Source organism: Stereum hirsutum (genome assembly GCF_000264905.1).
Source record: "Stereum hirsutum FP-91666 SS1 unplaced genomic scaffold STEHIscaffold_6, whole genome shotgun sequence".
Lineage (NCBI taxonomy): Eukaryota > Fungi > Basidiomycota > Agaricomycetes > Russulales > Stereaceae > Stereum > Stereum hirsutum.
This window is the reverse complement of record NW_006763136.1, coordinates 1,588,222-1,600,465: the sequence shown is the minus strand read 5'-3', so window position 1 is coordinate 1,600,465 and position 12,244 is coordinate 1,588,222. Positions and strand designations below refer to the sequence as shown.

The 12,244-nt window shown below is 50.9% G+C and overlaps 3 protein-coding genes across 3 annotated transcripts; 1 reads left to right on the top strand and 2 right to left on the bottom strand.

Annotated features, from left to right (window-relative positions):
* Window positions 1–2,592: 2,592 nt before the first annotated feature.
* On the bottom strand, window positions 2,593–3,920 carry STEHIDRAFT_110681 (uncharacterized protein; the record flags this gene model as incomplete). Its single annotated transcript, XM_007303647.1, has 6 exons — window positions 2,593–2,750; window positions 2,989–3,053; window positions 3,079–3,108; window positions 3,313–3,361; window positions 3,505–3,785; window positions 3,823–3,920. 6 exons carry the CDS (start codon window positions 3,918–3,920, stop codon window positions 2,593–2,595), a joined length of 681 nt encoding a protein of 226 aa, XP_007303709.1.
* A 3,732-nt stretch (window positions 3,921–7,652) lies between these two features.
* Window positions 7,653–9,574, bottom strand: STEHIDRAFT_121088 (uncharacterized protein). The gene is made up of 4 exons (XM_007303646.1): window positions 9,556–9,574; window positions 9,474–9,500; window positions 7,807–9,398; window positions 7,653–7,746 (listed from the first exon to the last, which is right to left on the bottom strand). Exon 3 carries the CDS (start codon window positions 9,373–9,375, stop codon window positions 7,807–7,809), a length of 1,569 nt encoding a protein of 522 aa, XP_007303708.1. The 5' UTR covers window positions 9,376–9,398; window positions 9,474–9,500; window positions 9,556–9,574; the 3' UTR covers window positions 7,653–7,746.
* A 302-nt stretch (window positions 9,575–9,876) lies between these two features.
* STEHIDRAFT_146836 (uncharacterized protein) lies at window positions 9,877–11,910 on the top strand (the record flags this gene model as incomplete). The annotated part of the gene is made up of 5 exons (XM_007303645.1): window positions 9,877–10,079; window positions 10,138–10,247; window positions 10,307–10,405; window positions 10,464–10,547; window positions 10,609–11,910. The coding sequence occupies 5 exons, from the start codon at window positions 9,877–9,879 to the stop codon at window positions 11,628–11,630; spliced, it is 1,518 nt and encodes a 505-aa protein (XP_007303707.1). The 3' UTR covers window positions 11,631–11,910.
* Window positions 11,911–12,244: the final 334 nt, after the last annotated feature.

Below are 12,244 nucleotides of genomic sequence, written 5' to 3'. Positions count from 1 at the left end.
GAAGCCCCCGATCGGGGCGATCAAACATGACTGTGCACTGCACCATCTGTAACACTTCGTTCGAAAATTCAAATGGGCTTGCGGTCTTCGGCTGTGGCGAGATAGCCGGTCTTGGGGCACTGGAAGGTACTGGGCCAGGGCATATTTCGGTGAGTGCTTACTTTGGGGCGACGTTGACTCGGACGAGCATCATGATGGGCCACCTCCTGTGGCGAGTTATAGGAATAAGAAATGCCTCGAACTTACTCCAACTGTTTCTGGTTGTTGGTCCTCGCTTTCATCAGCGACAAGTTCTGGGACTCGAGCGCAATGCCACCTAGTTTACTACAGGATATTCAGGTCGTCTTACAGTTGGATTCGCGTCTACGGTCACTTCACCAGGCACTTGTTGCTATGCTTGGGTAACGCCAGTATGATGATAGGCCATACGTTACTTGGACCTCCCAGAATCGCGAACTCCGTCGCGATGAACGCAGACCTGGTCGTACTGAACATACGTATGACGAAGGACAGTGAGTGATTTGGCATCTAAGCTGACTACGAAATCAATAATCGTGTCCATGTTCGTGCATTTAACGGCCATCTTACCACGTTTCTTGGCCACATTGAACGGGCGATATCTCAACATATCCGGTGCGTCCGTCCGACCGCCCGACCGTCCATTCGAAGCCGGCCGTGAGTACAGGATGGAAGGTGAATGCAGGAGGCCGTAAGATACAATGTCGGTACGTCCCGTATTCCGCGGACGTCTAAATCTCCTCTGCAGTCCAGAACTGGCATACTACCCTTGAAAAACGACGATAGGTCTCATGTAGACAATACAAATTAGAAGACAGGGTAGAGTTTGGGTACACGATCCGAATCGTCTATGGTTTCCGTTACCAGCCGTTACAGAGTCGTCGAGTTAGAGATCCCGAAAATTCTGGAGAATAAACGGACCAGACGGCTCGAGCGTGATTTTTTCTGTCTATGTGCGATAATCGAGTGATGACTGCAACAGCGAGAGTTTAGGAGTGTGAGTGCAGGCGATGTGAACTGTATTTTCACATCACGTCAATGTCCAGACAAGTTCTGCCTGAGTACCTACTCGAACAGAACAGAAGAAACAAGCCACCACGACGTCACTAGTACCATCCAGAGGGTTTACGGCCTGTCAACTAGTCAACCATCAACTCTAGTGAGAACACGAGCTCAAGTCTCGACCGCAATGTCCGAAGAGTTCAGCAGATGCCATGGTCTTCTCGGCCATCGGACAAGGATAGTTTAGTTTGCCTCCGAGCCGCGAGTGAGAGCCTCAGGCTAGAGGAACTGTGGCATGCATTTAGAGCAAGAAAGGGTTGTTGACTTGAATATATATCGCCATGACATTGAGTTTTCTCTGACGGTGGCTGAGGCTCCGTTGTCAGCCATCCAGCCATCCAGCCAGTCAGCCAGTCAATCAGTACCTAGCTTGGCCGTCGAACCACGAAATCCAGACCGAAGTACGAAAACAGTACGATACGTACGCCTATGCACATAAACTACCTTAAACGTCTAAACCCTCCGCAGCTCCCGCGATGGTACTAGATGCGATCACGGCTGGGGTCATGGCCATGGCAGCGAAAGACATGCATACTGTACCTCCCAGACGTTAGGCGACGTCCGGTGTCCCAAGGGGCCCATCGCCCCCGCCAATTTTGCGCGAGTCTCCCGCCAAATGGGAGTTCCCACGTTATGTAAGCGTCGTCTAACTGCTGGGACGTACAGTATGTCCATCGATGTTGATGTTGTGGATGTGGTGTCCTAGCAGCCTCATAACCATATGAAATATATGAAATGAAGCAAACATGAATAACAACCTTGAGAAAGAATGTGACGTGGGTATAACATTTCAATATGTAGGTTACCTGATCCATACATTGACCGTTCTATAAAGAGGACCGCGAACGGGTTCATGTGTACGCACGCTTTGCCGCAACAAAGGCTCACCGATCCAGACATTGTTAACAGATACCGCGGCTTCTCACCCTCAGAGGTCCCACCGAACGATCACAATATAAATGTTAAGCTATTAGTAGCAGCCACGGTCCCTATCTTTCTCTCTGTCACTTTCGTCACATAGCGCTCACCCGGTTCTCCAAAAACTCAACCTCGCCGACTTCGTAAGTTCTGATGCGCATTGCGCCCGAGGAGAACGTGGCGAGCGACGCTTCCGCCCCCACACCCAACTTTAGCGTATGGCTTCTGTGTGGCCACAGACCCACAGTACTAAGTGGGGGCCGAATAAGAAGGAAACTCTGTCGGTTCGGTGACGTTACGCTGTGCTCTGTACCTGTCTCGCTACTCAGTCCCCAGTCTATAGTACAGGCTCTTCATAATGTACCTTGCTTTTGGTGTGAGAGGTGTGGCGTATCATGAGAATCAGAACAGGCCAAATAGGCTCACGATTGACATTGGACTCCCGCAACGGAGACAGGCCACGACGCTATCGCGGAGGCACTATAGAAGGAGTAGTTCAAGTTGAGATCACTTCGAAGCTTCATACTTCACGGCCATGGAAAGCTGCCGCGAGTGACTGACTGACCGGGATCTTTTCTCATTCTATTCTGTTCTCTAACGGCGGTTCTCCCGACGTTCCTCCTCTCGTGAGATTAAGAAGCTAACATTAACATAAATATCCCGAGCTTCGAGCTTCCTCTTCCCCTTCGAAATGTTACTACCAATAGAGAAAGGCGGTGGTGGTGATGGTGGTGGTGGTGGACCGCTACTTGCTGTGAATTTATCCGAACAAGAACAACGGTAGGCGATGGTAATATCAGGAAACGAGAAGAGGGTCGTAATCGTCGGGGTCAGTAAAATTTGGTCGTAAATGAGATACGTCGTCGTTCAAACTTTAGACAAAGGCGGCAGGTCGAAAGAGGGATCATCGAACGCCACTGGCATCCCAAGGACGCCCATGTCGTTCGAAAGAGTTCTCCTCGGACCACTCATCAAGGTTTGGGAACATACCCCCCGTTCGCGCTCGTAAATCGCCTCCCTTCCACTGGTGTCCAGAATACTCAGGACCGCTGTACCTGCCATTGAACAAAGTTCACACACCTGATAGCGAAACCAAGAGTCGACTCTGAGCTTGAAAATATGAGAAGCAGAGCGAAGTGGTTAGTGAGTATGAAAACCACGTTCGAGACACGCGCCAAAGGACCCACGATGTGACATTGACCGATCGGTGGGCTACGATTCAACATATAGCGTCTGAGCCGCTGAAGAACCTCAAGCTCAGCCAGCATCGATCTTGAACAAGACAAACAAACTTCCGTAGCGGCTTGAGCAAACCTTACAACCGCGGTTACCCATTGGGTTCGACTCATGGCCGAGTCTGCATCTGTAAGCCCGCGTCAAGGAACGGAGACGGAGGGAGGAAGAATAAGCTCTGAGCTTCATAGTCGAGATCTGTTCATAGGTGAGGGAAACCTAAAATAAAAATAACGCACCGGAATACACACACAACTTCCACGTGTGGCGCACGCGACAGATGCATGGGGAGGAGGTTAGTCGTGGTGCTGCGAGAAGAACTCGAAGCGGGTAAGAGGGTGTCGAACTCGAACGCATGTAGGAGGAGCATCTCACCACCAAATAATGGAAGGTCAAGAACACAGTGACCGGCACCGGCGTTCGTCTCCATTCTCATACGAGTTTCGTATAGCCGCTGTTCACTGGTACAGTACTTGGCGTCATAAGCACCCAGAGTAACGTCGTCTGGACCTCGTGTTATGAGCGCCAATCCGGAACTTACAGTGAGGGTGTCCCTAAAGAAAACCGAAGCAGAAGAACACGATAGGGTACATCACGCCCCAGACAGAGACACCCCGGATACGGGCTAGAGCGGTTTCAGGCGATATTAACGCCTGAACACCCCTCTTTCGTGAGCACTGTGGATGCATAGCTTCCATGCAGTACGTCGTGAGCGGTTGAGTGGTGCACTTTATATCTGTTCGAACCGCGAGTTGGAGAGCATTACGGAACCGAAGGACTTTGACCTAGGTGCAGCTGAAGGTACGACGTAGCTGACACAGGAGTGAGGTCGTCGGCGAGTCCAGATTGAAGTACGTGGTCATTGGTGTGGGGCGATCCTGACCATATTTACTACCAAAAGAAAAGAGGATGATGGAATTAAGTTTTGGTGTCTCCTTGGAATACAGCTCGCATTGAAGCCAAACACAGCAATCAATGTAACACGTATCGATTTTGACGAGTATCTCCGAGCGCTCAGGAGGTTAACCACCATACACCGTCTGGACACCTGCGTCGGTTTTGCGATGACATTGTATTTCGCGGTCTACCAGCCTGGCGGCGCGGCGCAGTAGGAACCACAAAGTAAGAACGAAGGTAGAACCAATAAGCAGGAATGGAGGGAGATCATCCAAGATCATCTTCGACGCCACATCCATATCGCAATACAACAACCATTAACCAACCGCCGGTGACCCGATATCGCATCGACATTTCAGATCAGGCTCAGACTCGGAAGTCTGAAGAACATTATAACCAGAACGTGCCCAGGGAACGAAATCACGGGCTTGAGTTTCGAGTGCCATCATAATATGTAGCACCGCGCTGAGTAGCCCTAAAAGCGGTCTACCTACTGATATGATATACATCTGAGGCTACAAATTCATATCTCGAAGACGAGGACTATGATTGCCGGTCTTCGAGGGGCACGGAAGCACAAATGCCTCAGGACACGACTTGGGCCGATCTCGGCAGGTTGAGCATGTCGTTAAATGTCAAGACCGACATTTGTACATCCTTGAGCCATCGAAGAGATTATCAGCGCTTGCAAATGAAAACTTCCCACTATATTGCATAAGCCTCTGACCTTGTCAACCATGACACTAGGCTTCCGAACATCAAGAAACCGCACCTCGACAGCCGATGGAAGTTGTAGACCAGTCGTCACTCGCGGGGAGTCAGTCAGCCGTATGGCCTTATTCAGGTATAGTGATCAAGAGGAGCGCAAACCAGAGACGAAATGCGATCTTTACGGACAAGACAATGAGGAGAGTTGGTGGAAGGAGATTGAGTTATGCAGTAAAAATCGGGAGCGACCGGAGCGAGTTGGGTGTGGCGCGGGTCCATGACCGGGAAGAGCCGGGCCGGGGTAGCTTGGAACAAAACCAAGTGCCACTGTGGCGCAGTGACACACACATCTGAAGCCCGTCAAGTATAATGGGGTATCCTCCTGTCCATGTTAAGGTCAGGATGAATCGTTCGGAAATAAAATAGCTTGCTGCGCTCACATAATAACAAGTATAACATGAATGCGCCGGTGCAAATTGTGCAAATCTGTACCTCACTCAGGTTGTGGGGTCCGGGTACTAGAGCAGGATTATGTAACCAAGGAGGGAATTTTATCATCTTTAACCCCAGAGAATGCTCTCATTGAGGGCGGGTAACCGTATACATAGGCCAGCTCTCCAAGCATGCGCGCACACAGGTAGTAGTTAGACCGATACGTGGGGATAGGTTACACTTCTAGTACTTAAACTGTGACGGACAATCGACCAGCCGATTGATCACCTACATCTCTCTATTCGGGAATACACCATGGAGCTGAGATGACTACAACTTATTAGGCGAGTACAGGCGCTGACGCGAATCCAGTAAACAGACCACAAAGGTGCCTTCTTTGTGGAATATTTGATGCGTGGAGGGCCCCGTGTTCCGAATAAATGCCACCATACTATGGTGATTATGGCACTACGGGGCCGGCGAGAGAATCGTGGGTGATACGGCAATTACTTTAGGCATGTAGCTTGAGATTGATGGTGCGATTGGGGCAAGTACTCGCTGGTTTAGGAGAAGGTCATGTAGCCTTCGCACGGCGCATACACGTCTCCCGGGATGACTAGAATTGTCACACTCAAGACCACACCTGCAGAACGGGAAGCTGCGGCACTAGCACATATATGCATGCACCCCAGCCTAGGCCACGACCGCTGTTCTTGTGTCAAGCACACGTATGGGAATCGTGTTTATCCGAACTTAATCTGGCGAGGTTATACTCCAATCTGAGACATCAGTTGAAATGCCCAAACCTTCTGTAGACAGCGCCATGTGTGTACGGGACGATTCACAGTAATTTGCCGCTATTATGAAGGCATTCGGGTTTGCCTCGACCTGAAGCAAAGCGATGCGTGGTATGTTGTGCCAACTGCGGTTCATAAGTGACGTCTGAGGATCGAGGATAGAAAGCATCCTGTGATATTATTGTCGTGGAAAGTACAAGACCTGAAAGTGGCACACCGTGAACGATATTATTGAGTCCGCGTCGGTATCTCGAGACGTCAGAATCCTAAGCGTTCTTCGTGTTAGACAGGAAGGAGCCCGCATAGTAAAATGTTCCAGCATTAGGCTCGAAGTGTTTGATCAGAAACGACGGGAGGCCGCGAAACCGGAGGCCGAGACGAGCTCCAGCTCAAGTATAGTTAAAAATGACCAAATATTTCATACATATCGTGCGCATTTTCCGCGTTGCAGAATGTGTGGTCTGTACGAGCGGAGCTTCGTAGTAATCTACAGCCGAGTTTGCTTCATTCGAGGCATTAGGAAATTCGGGGTACCATGACGAACTGCGATGGTTACAGTTTTGCAGCTGTTCCTTGCCGAGGGAAACCAATGGTCGTGCTTCATCATCCATTTTCAAGGTCTGATGTACCTCGATGTGCAGAATGCTCGAAAGAAAGGTCTTTCGACTCTTTTCCCTGTGTGTATCCGACTGCAAGGGACGAATGATCGAGGTTCTGAGAACCGGAAACAATCAATGTAATTTGCGGGATTCTCGCAAAATCGAATGCCCATGATCTGTACAGACGTCCAGGCTACATGTAGCATGGGTAGCGACGTACAAGAGTCGATGCGGTCTCCGATGTGGAGGTTGAAGGAAGTCAGGCTTCAGCTGCGGTTCTATACACATGGTTATTCCCACAGAATGGAACACAACGAACCGCCAATGCATCGTGCTATGAATGCCGAATACACTGTTCTGGGGAAAGATTGTAAAGCAGGAGCTGAGTGATAGCAGTCGGGCATTCCTTATGTGGACCGACGGGCTGAGTCAAGGTTGGGAGAGTATCCAGGTGACCACAACAGACCTATTTGTCTCGCGAAGAAAGATCCACTTAGAGGACAATGAGCACAGCAAGCACGATATGTATAGCAATTTCCACGGAGCCAAGACGCTCTGGAAGATGCAGCTTGGTGGGGGGTGCCTATGGAAGCTTAGTTTGTTAAGAATAGAGGTGATAGGTGACGCTCTGAGGTACCACGGCTACACGGAAATAGGGCCCACGAGCTAGCCCTCGGCTCATGCAATTAGGCCACATTAGGTGGACAACTCTCATCTTGGGAATGCTCGGGCAAAGATGAAGTCCACGCGAGAGCCACGGGAGAGACCAAGCTCACTGACCGCTCTCAGTGCGAAGTTCAACCGTGGCAATTTATCGCACGGAGGCTTTACGGTGGCCACGTTGGAGTGGTTCCGAATAGCGCCGTGCACCGTTTTGTCCTGACCAGGATCATTCACTGGCCACACGACCGTCGATGATCACAAATATTATGTTACAATAATGAGAACAACGGGTGGAAGGGGTCCATGAAGGACCTGGACGTTCGAGAAAAGTGGCGCGGTGGCCGTCAGCAACACACTGGCCTTCTTGGGTCGAGATACTGCGCGTCAAGCCGTTGGAAGAGAGATATTCATTCGGTCTCCTTCGTAGATAAGAGGTAGGGACGTCAGAATTTGTCTGGTGCTGGAGCAATACACACGCACTATTTCGCCGGTAGTAACTGCTTGAGCTTGCCTCCAGGCCCGTACCGATGTCGTCTCCTATAGACACAGACATCAAGGCCTGCGTTCCGCATCTCATCCAATCGATCAAGTTCCCCGTCATCCATGGTGCCTGGTAATACCAGAGAAACGGTCTCCAAACGCGCAACCCTCTGCCCACAGCCAGACGACGAATCTACGGAAATATTCCAGCGCGACTCTACCATATTGACGAATGCTTCATCGTCCTCGATTAGCAGGTGGTCTTCAAGGATCAATCTCGTGAGATTGGGAAGGAGGACGACTCCTCTCTCGAGACCGTTCGGATGATTGTGGAGACGCGTGATGAAGTCGTCCGAAATGACGCCGTTGTGTAACATGGAAACATCGGACTTCTTCGACGGATATGCGAGGACTTCCAAGACCTCGAGGGAAGGTAAGGCTTCGAGGCAGGAAAGAAGTTTGTCGTTATCAAATGGGATAGATGTGAGCCGTAGGTGACGCAGTGTGCAGGACGAGCGTCTCACGAACGAGATGAAGGCGGTTGAGTAGCACCAGAAAGGTATCTTGGGTAGCAGCGCATCCAGCATCTCGTCCCAGTCGATCCAAAATGTCAAGACCTTCAGGGACGGCAGGTCCACGAAAGGAAGAAGCTCAAAAAAAGCGTCGAGGTCCTTCTGATCTCTCCATACGCAATGCCATTCGGTCAGACTAGGATGAGAGATAAGAGTCGTCGGAGGGTTGTTGATGAAGCCTACGGCGTTTCCCGCAAGGCGGAAGCACTCGAGGTCGGGACAGATTGAAAGTAAATGGTGAAAATCGTGATGAACGTCATATTCATGGTCGATTTGACACGATGTGAGCTGCGACCAAGGAAGGGTGGTCTCGCTGCCCGATCGACTGAGGCAATCCGTCAGACCTGGCTCTCTGCATGTAAGCCGTCGTAGCTGAGGAGCATGGTTGAGGGAGAAAGCAGAAGGCCACTTTGGAGCTACTCCTGGGCCGTATATGTCGTACCCTACCGGACCAAGGACCAACTCGCGCAGGCTCGAAAAGGTCTGATCGACAGGAATATGAGAACTCCACCAGTCGACAGGGCCGTTAAGTTCGAGGAAGGACCAGCGTTGGGTTGTTGGAAGAAGAATGTCGACAAGTACCGTCATACCAGTGTGAAGAAGTTTCAACAAGGTTTTGCTGTCCAAGCGCACCGATATTGGGCAGCCGTCGGATCGGGCTATGACCGTCTTCAAGTAGAAAGCGTCGCGTCCCGTGCTGTCGAAGGCAAATGAATCCACGCGTATGGCAATGGTCGACCACAGCCTATGTGAGGAGAGAGTCACATCCCTCCATTGTTTACAGACAGGGATAAAAACCCATGGAGCCTCGGTGGTATCGAAATTACGCGAACGAAGGGGCTTCGGATCCTTAAGACCGTTCGTGAGCGGAACAGAGTAGGAGAAAATATGCTGAAGTAGCTCTGGTGGTAGTCGCTGGATGTAATTGATGAAATGTTGGTTACTAGTGGAAGTCGATTGATGAGCTATCGCTCTCGAGCGGGAACCTCGAGCCATAATCGGAAGTGTGGTAGTAGTAACTATGTCGTTGAGCCAGCGCCGCATGGTAGCGAGTTAGTCTGGGACATTGAGAAATTCTTCACTGCGACCCTCACATTTCGCGATGATCTTTCCTTATGTGCCTACAGGTAAGAAGGTGGTCAGAACATGCGTGTCTCCATTTACAGCTTTACGCACGATGAAGCTTGGAACCAGGCTGACACGGCGAAATCTAGACTTTTTTTTTTTGCGCAAGCGGCAATTTTCAAGTAGTATGGGACGACTAGGATGGAGTATAAACACTGAGAGGTCAAAACAATGGTGAATATGGTGATAAATAAATGAGGTAGTGATGTACGTCCTCAGACTGTGGTCAACTTTGGTCCGATCACTCGTCGATGGTCGGCTCACGTAATCGCACGTTCTCCCGCCACGCCATCATCATATTGACCGTTCACGAACTTTACATAGCTTGTTATCTTGCTGCACATCTGCTCTCCCTCTTTGCTCATCCTGACCATGGCGTCTCCAGAGATATCAAATAGGAGATCCAAGTCCAGCAAACGCTCCGGCAAGTCAGGCGGGCAAGAACGTCTGAAAACCATCGTACGGCGTTTACCTGCGAACCTCCCTGAAGAGATCTTTTGGCAGAGCGTCCATAATTGGGTCAACGATGATACCGTTATATGGAAGGTTTTCTATCCTGGGAAGCTGAGGAAGAAGTGAGTGGCCTTTGTTGGCCTCTCGAGACGTCTTAGCAGATTGTGGCGCCCCACACAGGGTGAACAAGGAGAACATACTCTCGCGAGCGTACATTGCCTTCAAGAGCGAGGAACTCTTGGCAGCATTCAGTAGAGACTATGACGGCCATATCTTCCGTGACAAAGCTGGTGCGAATTCATTGTTTCAGACAGGCCACCGGAGAAATAATGGCAAGCGAATATTACAGGAAATGAATCGCGAGCGGTGGTGGAGTTCGCGCCGTACCAGAAGATCCCGCCTTTGGAGAAGAAGAAAATGGACAGTAGGAACGGTACTATTGAGAAAGGTGCGCTTTCAGCTCATACTCCTATGTTAACGTGCGGTATCTTGATCTCGTTCCGTAGACGAGGATTTCATCTCCTTCATGCAACTCCTCGATACCTCCAGCACCAAACCTCACGATAATGAATCACTGCTCGAAACCTTGAGTACGTGTTTGCATGGATCACGCCCTCGGTTGGTTGCGTCATTTCTAACTCTTATTCCCAGTTGCATCCACGCAACCTCAGCCTCAACCCAAGTCAACACCACTCCTCGAAGCTTTGAAGGCGGAGAAGAGCGCCCAGAAGGACAAGGAAGCCATCCTTCGGAACCATCCTCACTACAAAGACGTTCAAATTGCGTCCAAGAAAGAGGATCCGAAGAAGAAAGCCGTCCCCGTGCCTCCACCTGCGGCCAAGCCAGTTGAATCTACTCCTGCCGGCAAGAAAGCTGCAAAGAAGGCCGCGGCTGCTCAGAAAATTGCCCAGCAGCAGCAGAAAACAAACCCATCTCAGTCCCAGAACACGCCGGCATCCTCTGCACCATCTACTGCTCCCACCATCACCTCTGCCACTGGGCCTCCGCCTCCAACTGCTCCAAGAGCTATGCGAGCTGGGCGCCAGCAGCCAAGGACACAGCCACAACGAGTGGAACAACAGTCGTCGAAACGTGTTGAGACTCCAACGTCGACTGTAGAAACAGCGTCAGGTGCTGGACCTTCCACCACAGCCTCCACGTCTGCATCCGAGCCCAATGCTCCTACTACGCCCGCTAGCGCATCAAGCGGACGTCGACCGCGGCCTGTTCTTGGTATAGGTGCATCTCGGCAATTCGAGGCTGCCCTGAGTGGCGCCGGAGTAGCGAAACCCCGTCGTGAGCGTGGAGGGGACAAGGAGAAAGAGAAGGGAGGAGCAGTTGATGCCGACAAGGGGAAGGAGAAGGAGATACCGGCCAAGGTCATTGCCAAAGATTCCGCCAGTATTCCGTCGACACATGTCACCAAACCCACACAATCACCAAAGAAACCACCCCCTCCACGCGCAGAGGCCGCTGTACTTCCTGTGCCTACTATATTGCAGAGGAACCCTCAGCAACCTCCTCGCATCTTAACTCGCACGACCGAGCCAGACAGTAACGCACCGCCGACTCCCGTCACCCCTGCACCTGACAGCGCAAGCGGAAGGGGTTTCGGTGGTAGGGGCAGAGGTAGAGGCAGGGGCAGAGGTAGAGGAGCTCCTAGGGGCATCTGAGGCGCCATCACTCTCCGACTTGTAGCGTTTCCGACCTCGTGAAGCTGCTCGTCAAGGTTCGCTCGTTGAATTCGATCCCATAACGGGCAAGTCAGGATGTCAAACTCCACGCTGCTTTCAAGTCACGTCTGCCCTCATAGGCGTTCTCTTTCTTCATGATCGCTTTGAGCTATCAACGTGTTTAGTTGTGAAGTTGTCGGATGGCGCCTACTTTAAATTATGTACTTACTCTGGAGCTTCTCCCTGATTCCTACGTCGACTATGAATATGTACCACCTTGCTTCACCTTGTCTCACATTTGTTGAGCGACGACATCTTCGCCGAGCGACACAAAACTCAGGGCACCACATGCCTCGAAACTTCGCAACTCGAGGTGTAGAAGTTGAGGTGGCGGTGGCCCTAGCCAGACCAATTGGTCGGCTCTACTTGAAGCGGAGCGTGAGCGGAGTTTATCGCCGCTAAATCAAGGAAATTTTCTGTCTATTCCTCCTCGTTCGTACTTTGATGTACTCCATCGTTCACATTCCTCTGTTTGTCTCTCCTCCTTCGGTTAATATCATCTAAAGGTTCGAAGACGGCCGGTTCTACTGAAGAACTTCTGCGACCTTCAGCGC